Raw genomic sequence first — 15,189 nt, forward strand, 5'->3', positions numbered from 1 at the left:
CATTTGTACCGATGATGGTTATAGTTATTCGTGAAGGACCCAAAGGTCTGAGACATACAACAGTTTACCACAGGAATAGTTATACCTCCGCAGAGTGGTTGTGAGGTTTGGTCATTATTTAAACTTGCACAGATTTGGATTGGCTGCTGCAGGGTCGCCGTTTGGGAGTCAGTTAGCCAGAGAAGGAGCCTCACTCACTGCCCGGTTCAGTGACTGGAATTCAGAGCAGACCCCTCACAAGAGGTGAGGAAGTAGTCACTTGTCTTCAATTAAAAAGAACTTTCACAATGGCAGTAGTGGTAATGTGATTAGAAATCTTAATAAATTAAAGTATTTTAAAAATTAAAATTAAATGTCAATAAAGTAAAAGATGTCACTTTTCCTAAGCACACAAACCAAAGGATGGGGCAAGATGGAAGAGTCATAAGTAGCAGTGAATGGAATCAGAGTGGTGAAGAAGGTGTGGGTATGTCTTAATTAAAATACCTCAGTTCTGGGACACCTGGGTGGCTTAGTCAGTTAAGCATATGCCTTTGGCTCAGGTCATGATCCTGGGGTCCTGGGATCGAGCCCTGTTTCAGGCTCTCTGTTCAGTGGGGAGCCTGCTTCTCCCTCTCCCTCTGACTGCTGCTCCCCATGCTTGTGCTCTTTCTCTTTCTCTCTCTAATAAATAAATTAAAAAAAAATCTTAAAAAAAAAAAGCCTCAGTACCATCGGTCAGTTTGCCAGATCCTTACGGAATGCTCTTAGATGCTCAGAGACTGAGGACTTTTCACCCCAAATTAATGCTGCAAATTCCGTGTTTCAAAGGGTTACCAAAAGTAAAAGATTTTCTTGACAGGAAGTCCCTGAAAAGGCTCTTCCAGAGAACCCTGGTAATGTGTATACAGCTTTCATCACTGAGCTTTACTGTTGCAGCTCATACGAGTTGAATGCCAATTCTGTGTGTGCCACATATCTAGGTAACAAGTTTAAATGAGATGGTGACTGTCATCAAGGAATTCGTAGTGTAATGGAAGGAATAGACCTCTAAACAGAAAGAAAAATGGGGGGGTCTAGTATGTATTGGCAGCCATGTCCGTTGTCACCTTGGCAAACGCCTGTCTCCTGGGGCTGAAGAGGGGAGCTCAACTGTCATCAGCTTCTCAAGATTGCTAAATTAGTTGCAGACAGTGAGAGCCCAGTGCTGCCAAATAAATCTCTAGAATTGAAATACAGCTGTGTTATATCTAGAACTCTGAGAACATACTCTCACCGTACACGCACCATACCATTTTCCTGAAAACTGTAGAGGTGGGAGAAAATATATTAACAAAGATAGTAATTACTATAATGAGGGGGCACCTGGCTGGCTTAGTTGGTAGAGCATGGGACTCTTGATCTCGGGGTTGTAAGTTCTGTTGGCGTCGATTCCACGTTAAAACATGTTAACCCCTTAGGGCCTGCCTGGGCCTACTTAGCCATAGTGACTCCATGTTACCTAGGTAGACATTTTATTGTTTAATAAAAGCCTTAGCAGTTACTGCTCTCGGTTCCAGGTAACTGTTACTAAAACACAACACCTAAAACAAGGCCATTTTGTTGTTTAATAAACGCCTCAACAGTTACTAGTATTGGTTCCAGGTAACCGTTACTAAAACACACAGGTAGGAGACATCCAATCAGCCAATGCCACATATGTAGATGTCTGTGATTGTGCCCTATAAAAACTAGCCTGTAAAACCAAGGGGCGTCGCTCTCTTCAGAGGCGGCCCTGGCCGGTCAGTCTGACTTCTAATGCTTGGCATAGAATAAAGCTTTACATAACTTTTACTTTGTCTCAGCCTCGTTTCCCTGGCCAGTCTAACTTCTAATGCTTGGCATAGAATAAGGCTTTGCATAACTTTGTCTCAGTCTCGTTCCTTTGAAAATGGACCCAACAGTTCAAGCTCCACATTGGGTATAGAAATAATTTAAAAATTAAGAAGAAAATCTTTTTAAAAAATTACCATAATGAGGTCCATTGTCTGCCTTCCTGGAAGGGAACGGTGAGCAGTGGATTGTTGTCTGTTTTAAGTGGGGCAGGGAGGGGTCCTCTTCTTTTGAACACACACCCATACCCTGCTGGCTACAGTGCGGGTGTGTGCGTGCTTGCGTGCGTGCGTGCGTGCGTGCGTGTGTCCTCTTATCTGTGACCTGTGCTTTGAAAAGTTATCTGAGAGTAGGGCAAAGGGGAAAAAAGAAACCAGAAGCTGCCAGGCTAGACTTGGATTCTGGAGTGATGTTTCCTCTGAGGTCCCTCACGTGTCCTGAGAAAACCACTGCTCTTCCCTTACTTAGCTGCTTGATGGGAGAGGTGTTGTGGAGACAGCAGCTGAACAAAACCCTTGGGCAGGTGTGGAGAGCTCTTTATCTCCTTGCAGCTGAGGGTCATGCTTCTCTACTTCATCCAGGCCAGGAAGGAATCAGACCTACCATCTGTCATCCTGAATTTGTCACACATTTTCCTGCAGACACAATAGGTATCAATATCCTTTCTTTTGTTTTACTGATCATCAGGTTAAAGCTCAAAGAAATAAATTAACTCTGAAGTTGCACAGTTAATCAAATAATGCACATTATTAATAGCCATATGATTAGCTCTTTTAATACTCCTGTCTTTATACCCCCTACTGTAATTTGAATAAGTAAATTTCCATTTGCCTCTATTCCTAGAAATTGAATGCACTCTGTGTACTTTGGAAAGTCACAAATTTTCTCTCCCTCCCCCAACTCCTATTTTGTTTGAGGTTCTGTTAGGCTGAAATAAGCTTTAAATTATTTAGCCAATTCTGTCACATCTGTGATCCACAACATGCGAAATTGGATTCCCTCCCACTCTTTCTTATTCTAGGAAATTCAGCCATGTCCATGACATTTTCCCCTAACTTTACAACTTTCTGTTTGATTGATTGACTTACCATTTAGAGAAATACATTTCTGATTATTTTTTCTCTCTCTCTTGACTGAAGAGGGAGGAGGGAAGACAAAGGGTGTGATCATCAATTTAATTTAAAAATAAAGAATTATTCATGAATATTATTTTTCTCAAGACAAAACAGAATAGTAAAACTTCATTGAGTTTGGGTGCTGTGCCACTGTCTTTGACGGAGTTGAACAAAAAGCTCCCCTTAGGACCAGCCCCTCCTCTGCCAATGACCTGCCCTCCTTTCCCAACCACAACCAAATTTGTCTGCCTCCTACGCATTCATTAATTTTTTTCAAATTCAGATCGTCACCTCCACCAGGATGTCCTCCTTAACTTCTCGCATTCTTACATCCATTTTTCTCCCTTGCTGGGTACATTTATTCACTTACTGATTTATTCTACAAGTATTTCCGAGCACCCATTAAGTGCCAGGCACTGAACTAAGCACAGATCATGTACCAGTGAACACAGCTCCCTGCCCTCCTGGCTCCCAATCTCCTGGGGAAGACAGACATTTTATAAAGATGGAAACACACAGATAAATGTGTAATTACAATTGGGATGATGGCCATGAAGGAAATAAAGATGCTCTTGGGGCCTGAAGAACCCGGTGGAGGAACAAGGAACACATGGTGTAGTGAGTTTTCAGTTTGCAGGTCAGTCTTCTGGGGGAGGCTGGGGGCTCCTTGACTGTCACTCTCTGTCCCCAGCAGCAGGGAGATCCGGGGGGGTCCTGCCCCCTGCAGGATTGGGAGAGGGAGGGAGAGGGGGCAGGCACAGGGTTGGGTGCCTACATGTCAGGACACCTGCCTCCTCCCAACCTAGGGGCTCCTGAAAGCACTGGGGATTCTGCTGAGTAAAGGACATAAACCTCTGGCCACCAGAGTGAGGAAGGCAGCCTTTGCTCAGGAAAGAAGGTGTGAGATTGGGGGTATGGAAGTGATGTCTCCTTCAGCTCCTCTGTGAGGACTGTTCTTTCCTAACCTTGAGGACAGCCAGAGAGGTGGCTCAGTGGATGTGACGCTATCCAGGGACATGGCTAATGGCCTGGTTTGAGTTCTGGTTATATTCTTCTTAATTCTATAGGATTAATAAGTAGAACATAGTAAGTTCTTTTCAGAAATTTCTGTGGGACAATATGCGAATTCTTTTGTAAAAAATATTTCACGTTTTGATAGGCTTCAAAGAAGGAGTCAACTATAGCTAAAAAATAAAAGTGCATCGACAGAAATAGGACATCAACCCCCTACTCAGTAATAGGCCGAGAGTTCATAAGGAACACTGGGCGAGACACTCATTCTCTGGGATTCATTTTCAGTTTTAGCAAAGAAATACTTGCTCTTGAGTCACAGGATTCTTAGGAAGGTGTTATTCTTCTTTAAATTACGTAAACTTTAATTTCTTGAGATGAAATGTATTTTGTAAATTCAAAGTATAATCTAAATTAAAAAAATAGGTTGCAGCTTTTAAATATAATGAACTTGCTACTTTTCTCACCTATTTTTTTTTCTCAATTTTAGTGGGTCAGAGAAAATATAACATCATCCAGTTGCATCCATTTCAGTTGAAGGCTTGTTATGAAAGCCTTTTTTTCCCTTTCATCTTTTAATTCTAAAGAGTATGGTTCCTTTAGGTAAAAAAATGAGATCATAACTGATAGAACCATTAATTATTTAAGAGAAATTGTCCAAATCACATTTATTCATGTGGAATTGCTCTCTGGAATTTTATTATTCTATTCATTATAGTCAGCAAAACCAATATTTTAATAAAATCCAGGTGACAAATTTCTCAAGTTGTTAAAAATCTTTTACTTTGTCCACTTAAAGCATTAGTAGCTGGTATTAGGAAGTTTTATCTATATTTTTAAAACTTTTATTTAGTCTTATATAATTATTAAAAGTAATACACTTTTAAATGTTTGTAAGAAATATTTATAACTGTAATATGCAAAGTTCTATTTGGTTTTCTTAAACTGTTTTAAAAAGAAAAAATAATGTCATCCTATATATTAAGGTGTGTTTTAAATAGGCCTGTCTTCAAATGTGTCCATATCAGTCATGGAAATACAGACTAACGTTTACAGTGTCCATTATAGCGAATTATTAGTAATAAATTTTTTCTGTTAATGAGAAGTGACAGAAAAATCTTGACAAATTTAGATCTACAGAAAATATATAGTATTAGAGAAAGGTGCTTTGTCAATTTAATGAATTATTATAATGACTTTGATGCCAAAAATTTCATGGAAAAAATACTGGCTTAATTTGACCTAAAAATTTCTCAGCTTTAATGATCTCTCTCATTGGTTCTCTGAATTTTACTATTTGCATTTAATTTCTTTTATGCCAAGCCTTATGCTAAGCTCCTGGTGAGCTTTGTGTGGGTTTGTTGTTTTTTTGTTTTTTTTTTTTTTAATGCATTCTATTTCTGAGAGGACAATAATTCTCTATGATGCTTTAGTGAGCTTGATTCTATTAAGCTGCTTTGCTCTCGGACAGAGATTCTGAAAGGGACCAGAGCCAAGAAGTAGGGTTGCTGTAGGACTGGCCCAAAACAAGGAGTAATGGTCACTGCTCATGTGCAATTATCAGAGGTTTCTGGGTGGCGAACGTGTGACTTGCCAGGGGTTTCAGCCCAAGGGCTTTCTCTGATGAATTCAGCTCACTGATCAAAGCGTTTGCATTGGTCTAATTTATTCATTCCATCAATGAGAACTTGAGAATGAAAGAGATGGTTAAATGCCAACTGAAGTGAAAGTTTTTAAAAATTAATTTGTCCTTCACTGTTGTATGTTTCAGAGACTGGAGCACAAGGAAGTTTTAGTGGGCTTGTTGTTCCTGGTTTTCCCGTTCATTCCAGCCAGCAATCTCTTCTTCAGGGTGGGTTTTGTGGTGGCCGAGAGAGTCCTTTACATGCCTAGGTAATTATCGCTCGTGATTTCCACTTTACGAGACCTGCCTTCTGTCACCAACGGATAGTTCCAGTGGGACGGTTCTTTGCTTGTGTCACAATTAGGTCCTTGTGTAGCTGAGGCGTTTATTACCTCAGCTTTCACAACAGCCACAGAGAGGTGTGGGTGAGCTTGAACTGGCGCGTGTTTACTCTGGTGTAGAGCGGCTTACCTGCAGCTGGAAGCTTGACCATTAGATGTGAAGCATTGACTGGAGTATATTCAGGATTTCAGCAGCCGTCATTTACCCCAATATATATGTTTCATTACGCATAATTGTCGTAGTTTTTTAGAAGTATGTGGATTGCATAAAATTATTATGTAGCAAGAGTGTAATTAATTTCTATTTTCTTCTTTCTGTCTCTCTTCCTTTCTTCTTTTAATTTAAAAAATAGGTAAAATCTCAAGAAAATATGTCCTTGAGAAAGAAAATGGTTAAAAATTATAAAGGGTATTCATCCATATGTGATTACACAGTGCCACTTATCTCTGAATATTTGAACTGGGCTGAAGCTTGTTTGTTCTCTTGTCTTATTCAGATGTCAGTGTTCAAGGCCACATTTCTTTTTAGATACCTGGGAATGTCTCGTGAGTGGTTCTGCCATTCATTCATTGTGTAACCTTGAGCAAGATATGAAGCTTTTTTGTACTGAGGCTTGACATTTTAAAAATAGGGATATTAGTAAACTTCCTAAAGTTAAGTAGTATCATGAATGTCATGTAAGAATGAAATTTTGTAGAAGGCAATATCCTAAACCAAAATATTATAATGAAATTATTATTTTTATTTATTAATATTGAATTAGGAGTTTTATTTTATTTTTTGAATTTTATTTGTTTCATATTTTTATTTAAATTCTAGTTAGTTAACATATCCTGTAATATTGGTTTTTAAGAGTAGAATTCAGTGATTCATCACTTATGTATAACACCAAATACTTATCACAAGAAGTGGCTTCTTTAATGCCCATCACCCATTTAGCCCATCCCCTCGCCCACTTCCCCTCCAGCAACCCTCAGTTTGTTCTCTGTTGTTAACAGTCTCTTACAGTTTGCTTCCCACCCTCTTCCTTATGTTCATCTCTTTTGTTTCCTAAATTCCACATATGAGTGAAATCATATGGTATTTCACTTTCTTTGACTGGCCTGTTTCACTTTGCATAGTATACTCTACCTCCATGCATGTCATTGCAACTGGCAAGATTTCATTCTTGTTGCTGGCTGAGTAATGTGTGTGTGTGTGTGTGTGTGTGTGTGTGTACCACATCTTCTTTATCCATTTATCAGTCAGTGGACATTTGGGTTCTTTCCATAATTTGGCTCTTGTTGACAGTGCTGCTATAAACGTCAGAGTGTATGTACCCCTTTGAGTCAGCATTTTTTTATCCTTTGGATTGGAATTTTAACTTTAAATTTTATTTTAAAATTAATATCAATATCAATAGATTTTAATTTCATTAATTGACATTGAGTTAGAAATTTAAAGACACAAACAATCGAGACTTAATTTCATTAACCTTTGATTGCCCCCAAACCAAATACCTAACAGTTTTTCCAAGTCTTTACAGCTTCTTGTTTTGACTAGGTTCAAGAGAGAGGGCAGTCCTTCATTTTCTTTGTGTCTTCTGCACCATTTGTGAAGGAGGTTATTTCTTGATAAATACTGTATGTTATAGACAAAATACAACACAGATTCTTTGTATTCTGTATTGCTGTGAGATAACAGGCTTATGAGACCTTGCTAATAGGGAATATGAGGGCGAAGGGAACTCAGTGTCTATTCTAGATACGGTTTTGCTTAGACCAGCTGAAAGTGGCTTCAGGCAGTGCTGTTCTTTAGTGTGGATGATTCCAAGTGGAATCCATGTTCGTTCTTAACCTAGCAAGTCTCAACAGAGCACATCTGCATTCTGTACTAGAATCTGAGATTACAAAAATAAGTGAGTCTCGGTGTCTGGCCTCAAAGAGTTTCACTGCTGATAAACACTAGTTAATGTTAATTGTACCAAAACTTCTAGTGAACTTCAGTTATATGTCACTAACTATGCTAAACATATTATATTTATGTTATCAGTTCACTCACACTGTTGATGTAGTAATCCATAGCTTCCCCCTGAAGTCAGGAGGCCCGTGTTTGAATTCTGGCTTAAGGATGAGTGTGATATTTCAAAGCCTCACTTCCCTCACCTGTATAAAATGAACATAATAGCACCCAACTCAATGAGACATTGTGAGCATTAAATGAGATGATCATTTAAAAAACTCAGAAAGTGTTTTGCATTATATGTGGTCAATAAAAAATATATAACTATTATTGATTGATATCAGCTCCTTAAGTAGCTGATGGCATTACCTTGTTTTACAAAAATACAACACCTGGATGCTAAGAAGTTAGTGAACTTGCCCAAGATGGGTAGAGATGGAATGCACTCTTTGAAGGACCTCTCACCTTCCAAACTACATTGCTTTTCTTTTTTCTTTTTTTTTTTTAAGGTTATTTATTTATTTATTTGACAGATGGGGATCACAAGTAGGCAGAGAGGCAGGCCGAGAGAGAGGAGGGAAGCAGGCTCCCCACTGAGCAGAGAGCCTGATGTGGGGCTTGATCCCAGGACCCTGGGATCGTGACCTGAGCCGAAGGCAGAGGCTTTAACTCACGGAGCCACCCAGGTGCCCCCTACATTGCTTTTCTTATGTAACATCTTAGTATTCTTCATAAGTGAAAAGAAGGAGCATTTCAGAACACAGTAACGTTCTTTCAGCTCAGCTCCATTTCATGATCAGGACGTGTACTTCTGAGTCCTGAGATATAAATCCTCAGGAATTTAGGATTCTGGGGGACAAGAAGTTGCATGTGCAGCAAACTTTCCTAATATAGAGATAAGAGAACAATTTCTGAGGAAATAAAGGGCTGGAATTTTAAACAAGAGGTTAAAATGTTATTTTTCTGGAAGAGACCCTTGTGTAAACATTATTAAGCCCTTAATACTGTCATCATCTGTTTGTGGGGTGTCTTAGTTAAAATAAGGGGTTCCTTTCACCAGGGTAGGTGTATTTTCTAAACTGCAGAATCATGCCAGCTCTGGCTCTCAGTGGGTTGTAACATCTTAAATAGACCTTTCTTTGACTTGTAAAAAAGATTTATTTATTTATTTTAGAGCAAGAGAGAAAGTGAGAAAGCACATGCGCAAGCAGGGAGAGGAGGAATGAGGGGGAGAGAGAGAATCCCAAGCAGACTCTGCACCAAGCACAGAGTCCAACATGGGGCTCCATCTCACAACCCTTAAGCTCATGACTTAGCCAAAACCAAGAGGATGCTCAACCAACTGAGCCACCCAGGCGCCCTGACCTTTCTCTACCTTTCTTTTCTCTAAAATAGACAATGTAGTATCCCTGCCCCTTTTTCGATAGGAATAAGCTCTTTTGGATTAAAATGAAAGTTCTAAATATGAAGAAATCCTCAGTATTTCCGAGAACAGGTGCCCGCCTCTTAGAACCACTCGGATTTTGCTTCATTTTGTAAACTTGGTGCAGAGTCATCCAAAATCAGTGTCAGTAAGCTGGTCTTCATTAAAGAAATGACTAGGGGTGCCTGGGTGGCTCAGTGGGTTAAAGCCTCTGCCTTCAGCTCAGGTTATGATCCTAGGGTCCTGGGATTGAGCCCTGCGTTGGGCTCTCTGCTCAGCAGGGAGCCTGCTTCCCCCTCTCTCTCTGCCTGCCTCTCTGCCTACTTGTGATCTCTGTCTGTCAATAAATAAAATCTTTTAAAAAGAAAACACACAAATACGAAGTTTGACAATAGCACAGAAGATGAGAGAAGGAAACTCTCCTGAGTAAGACCTGCCAAGACAAAGTTTGATAAAATCTTTTTTTAAAAGATTTTATCTTTAAAAAAAAAAAAAAAAAAGGTGACTAGCTTTCTTTTCTCCCCAAATACCTGCATGTATGCATTGCAGAGTTTACATTCAGTCATCATTTTTTGAGGGTTTCAGCAGCTCTCTGCCCAACTATCCACTATTTTCTACTGAGGTAGGTTAGCTGGTCACTGCTGGGTAAAATCTTTTCCAGAGAAAGTCCACCATTTTCATAGAAAACTTGTCAATATCTATAAACTGTGCTGAAGTCCTTAGAGATACTGGAAACTTCCTGGGGACCACAGAGAAGTTTGCATGTGCTGTAGGCATCCCTAGGAAAGTGTGAGGACACTAGATGTTGCTTGTTGCATTTATTAAGGTTAGACATTGGCTTTGGTGATGGGGAAGAATATTTCCCAAGCCTTTCATTCACACAGGAATCTTCTCTGCATGACTCCCCTTAAATTTTGACCTTGACAAGAAGGAGCCGTTATCCACAGCATTAAGTACCCAGGTGCTTTAGGAAAACATATACATAGTGTTCTCAGTGGAAGTTTGATAATACCCATTGTTCTTTTTATGCAGACATCTGTGTTGTCTCAGGACCTTTAGCAGTTATAGGACAATGAGGTAAAAGGCTGAATGGGTTATCCTTCTGAGGAAGTTGAGCTTTCTACTCATTAAATGTTTGTTTCAAGTGATATGGTGCCAAATCCTGGCCTTAGATTCCATCCATAAACACCACAGAAGTCATGTCCACCCTCACTGAATCCTGGGTGACTCCCATGAGGCCCCGGGGCTAATTTGGCTATTTTACAAGAAAAGCCCAGAATAAGTCAGACCAAGTGCTCTTTTATCTCTGCCTTTATGCCTAACAACGAACAAGCCACTAAAATCTTCTGGCTTCTGTTCTCCCTCCATCCTAACTTAGATAAGACCCAAAATATCACCTTCCTCTCACTTGCACTTTGAAATCTATAGATAAAAGGGGCAGAAATAGGCTATTTATCATTGCATGGCTTTAGGGTCAGAGTTTCACCACCAAAAGAAATTGGAATAATCTTTTCTTCTGGTGATAAATGTCGATTTTTTGGATTTCCTTTTTGAACAGGCTGGAGAGTTTGGGGCTTAAATCACTTTTTTTTTTTTTTTTTTAACAGAAATTTTGATCTCTCATTCTCTCCAGAGAGGCATATAATTTGATGGCTACTTTTTTGGTATTTTATAAAAACCACATTAGAATGCTTCAAAGGACTAAAATTTCTTTGAATCAGTAAAGCAGAAATAGTTGTTGAGAGCTCTCAAATGAAGTCACAGGATGTGATCAGATATCCATTTACATGCCAGATTAAAGGTGATTTATTCACTTCAGCGCCAAAGAGCAAATTCCTAAGCTACTTTTAAGAAAACATGAATGAATAGAAAGAGGAGGCAGATAAGGATAAATGAAGGCAGACCCAGTATTATGGGTAGCATTGATCAAGAATAGTTGAAACCACAGAAAAAGAAGTTAGATACCATGTGTTGGAGGGAAGAAAGAAATATAAAAAATTACTCTACTCTTAGAAAGATGCCATTTGTATGGCAAAATCCCTAAGCTTATGGACACAAAAGATGTGGAAAATTGGAAAAATGATGACTCCCCCAACCCATTCATTTTTTTATTTTGAGGGTTACTTTCAAGTCATACCTATCAATTTGAAATGAAATTTTCAGTCTTACATGGGTCACTATGGGGGCAATACTGCAGTATTTCTCAGGATGCAAAATGACAAAGTACCTCAGAAGTAATACTATCCCATTATCCGATATTGGGAACCCTTCTGAGGAGCCATCTATGCATAGGCTTCTTCAGACTTGCTGGAGGAGAGTGATGATTATTGAAGAGTAAATCAAAGTTTGGCCAAATATGAAAATCAGCAGCTCAGTCGCTCAAAGCAGCTCAAGCTTAGCTTAGCAAATCCAGTAGGAAGAAGACTGAACTGGAAATAAGCACAGTCCTGTCCCCTACTGCCTGGAAGCCTTGGAGGAATCATTTTCCTACCAGTAAAACCAGAGGGTTAGCCTTGCTCAGTGGTCTCCAAGCGTTGCTTAGATCTCCATGACAGACTTTTCCCTGACTGGTCTGTGGCAAAATTGGGAGGGTGAGGGGAGAGAGAAAGACAGTGTAGTGGGTTTTGCATAAAGTTTTATCTGTGCTTTTATAAATTATGAAATTATGCCTTTCTTATATTTTTGGTATTAAAATATCCTTTCTCCTAATGACAAGATGGTAAGAGCAGCAGAGGGTGCACAACACTCCTCCCCCACCCAAGTCCACTTTCTTGGAAATTTTACAGGTTTGAGAAATCTCAACCCCTGTAATCATTGTGCTACATGATCTCTAAGGTCTCTTTCAGCTCCAAAGCTCAGTGTTTTGTGATTCAGAATAGCCTTGAGGAAAATGTGAATTTTTTTTTCTTCTTCAGATTTTAAACAAGGATTTTTGTCATGCATTGGAATGTGACTACCTATGTCTGCTCTTTTTCAGTAGGATGGTCCCCATAGGAAAGGGAGAGGGGTTCCATTGGGGGAAGGGAAAGGAAGGCAGTACATTTGCCATGGGGACGGGTTCTCTCAGGGGCCTGGTGGTGACACCAGGAAGTGCTTCGGGAAGCATCTGTGTGGGCTCTGCTGTGAGAAAAGATGGTGTCCTCATAAGCAGCAGGAACAGCTGATGCTTAGAAGTTCACGGGGGAAAGCAGCAAGAAGGAAAGTATGCTATATGTCAGGAGGAAACAGGCCCCAGCAGCAGGAGCAAGGCCAGACCTCCCTCTTCAAGGAGCGGTTGTATAGGCAGCTTAGTAAGAGAGTTTGCAGTCCATGAGAACAGGTCAGAAGTTGGCCTGTTCCCATGAAGTCATGGAGGGAGACTTGTTAATTCAGCTGAAGCTGATGATCTAAACAGGGACTCAAAAGCACAGGTTAGATTGTCCCAAAGTGGTTGGTACCAAATAGAGACGATTGAGTCCCTCTAAGTCTATGGTTTGCATGGATGGGACAAGATTGAACGTAAGAGGACACGAGTAACTAACTCTATTTTGAGAGGGCCAAGTCACAAAAATTGTGGAAAACCCAGGAACAAGGCAAAGCCAGATATTCGTTTTTTAGTTTGAGGTTTTGTTTTGTTTTTGTGTGTTGGGGTGGGGTTTTTTGTGCTTTTTTTTTTTTTCTTTCTTTCTTTCTTTTTTTTTTTTTTTTTTTTGCCTCAAATTCCTATTGTATAATACATTAGAGAGGTGGGAAAAGCACCTTGGGCTTGGCAAAGAGCCATTTAACTATAAACACAAGAAATAGATTGAAAGGCACTTTTCAGTTAAGTTATAAGGTCTAGTGTACCAGGTCTCTGAGAATATATATATATGTGTAAGTGTGCATATGTGTTGGCTAATTTACCTAGAACCACTCTATTAGTGCCTAGTTTTAGCTCTGAATCCATTTTTATGCATTTCTATCATGCCATCTTAAAAGAAGGTTCTCTTTTATCATAATGAGCCCAATGAAAGGAAAAGGAGAAATGCAGTGGGCTATTACACGAATGGGCCATAAAGTCCTATCACCAAATGATCTGGAAAGAAAGAGTGAAGGTCAGGGATACCACTGGAGAAGAAACAGTGGGAAGATCGAAGATTTGAGTAAGGAAATAAGTCTTTTTACTTTAGAGAGGTATGCCTTTGCTTTTAAACTTGGCATCTTTCGTGTTATGTGCCATGATTTAAAAGAGGGCTGAGTCTGTCAAACTCTGCTGCTCCTCCCCACGCCTCCAGGCTTCAGTGGGACAAACTTCCACTGTCACGCAGTTGGAGGCTTCCTGCTGGTGTAATAACCTACTTCGGGGTTTCAGAAGTTGATTAAGGTTGTTCTTCAAAATATGATGGAGTAAGGACGGAAATATTTGATACCAGCTCGTTTGTCTCTTTGCTCTTGCTGTGCCGGCATGAACTGTTCCAATCTAGCCCTCCGAGATCTGAATTCAGAAGAGGTGTGAGATCTAGAAGCTACGCCTTGTCCAGTGAGGGCTGCTCTTGAGAGAAGTACCCAGGTAGGGAGGGGCCAAGGGTTGCCCCAGGCTTGGGGTCAGTGCTTGTGGTTGGGAGTGAGTGTGCTGTGTGAAGAACGTGACCAGGAAGGAAAGCAGTAGGACTTTATTGGGGGACTCAAGCGAATGTGTTCTAAAATTGGAGATTGTAGATCGTAGACAAATAGAACAGAACAGAGCCGTAGTGAAAATGAAGTGAACTGATGGGGAGGTTGGGTGCTGGTGGGCTAAAGATCAGTTGGCCAATCTGTGGGGTGGCCTGGGGCATGAGATGAGGATAATCTCGGGCAGTCACTCACTGAACTATAATCATGGCCTTAATATCATAGAAGTCTATTAGTTAATAAAAAATGAATGTTCATGCCTATTAAGTCCTAAATGATGAACAGTGAATGTCTTGGAAACCACAATTTGAAAGTAAAATTTGGAGAGTGTAATTTGGATTCAGATGAGCCTAAATGGAAAAATATATGTGAAAAATACCATAAGCTGTGGTAGGTAGCTGCAAGTCATTATATCAGTCCGCCCTGTGCAAATGAGGAGATTGGAGGAATCCAAGCTGAAGGAAAGCAAAACAGCATAGGTACAGGCCTCTCCTTTCCCGGCCCATCTCTTCCTCCATTGGTTCTGCAACCCTATTCTAGCACGTCAGTGTTCTGGAACATCACACTGAAGGAGGTTAGGAAATGCACCTCTGCTAACAGAGGAGAGCAACTAAAGCATAGATGTTGACAGCCCAGGTCCTGCGCAGCCAACTATGGCTCTGCCTGGAGGGTGGGAGTGGACTGAAGTGTGGCCGTCTCAGGCTCCCTTCTATCAAGACCCCTCATACTTATAAGTGAATCCATTTCTTTCCTTTTCTGTTGGATTCCACGCAGGAAGATGTATCTCAAACCATTGGCTTTTTTTTTTCATCTTTATTGAAATATAATTGGCATATAATATAGTATAAATTGTAGGTATACACGTGTTGATTTGATACATTTATATATATTGCCAAATGGTTACCACTAAACCAGTGACTTATTAATACAAATTTTAGTAATCTTCGAATATCCTCCATACTCTTAGAAACCCGGATTGTCCTGCTCTTGTGAGGTTTGGAACCACCATTTTTGTATGTGTTCTCTCATAGTACCCTGAACAACAGATACTTCATAAAAGAGTATTGTGGAGACTTCAGGAACACTGGACACATGACAGAGCATATGCCTGTTAACACACAGGATAGAGGAAGGGGCAACAACAACTAGTGGATTGTCCATTATGCCTTTGCTTCAGAAGTGCAGATGCTTTACCATAGACCATAGTAGTTTATAGAGGAAGGGACAGAATTCAGGTTCCTGAGATGGGCATG

At 40.1% G+C, this 15,189-nt stretch overlaps 1 protein-coding gene across 2 annotated transcripts in view; it reads left to right on the forward strand.

Annotated features, from left to right (window-relative positions):
- Positions 1-15,189, forward strand: part of TMTC1 (transmembrane O-mannosyltransferase targeting cadherins 1) — a 259,231-nt gene that overhangs the window by 163,550 nt on the left and 80,492 nt on the right. Inside the window, exon 9 of one of the 2 annotated variants that reach the window (XM_082742146.1) lies at positions 5,749-5,870. The exons of the other annotated variant lie outside the window; for it this stretch is intronic. Coding sequence (XP_082598272.1) covers positions 5,749-5,870 — 122 coding nt within the window. The remainder of the gene's footprint in view (positions 1-5,748; positions 5,871-15,189) is intronic. 2 annotated transcript variants of the gene reach the window in all.

The sequence above is a fragment of the Mustela nivalis genome (assembly GCF_964662115.1).
Source record: "Mustela nivalis genome assembly, chromosome: 7".
Taxonomy (NCBI): Eukaryota; Metazoa; Chordata; class Mammalia; order Carnivora; family Mustelidae; genus Mustela; species Mustela nivalis.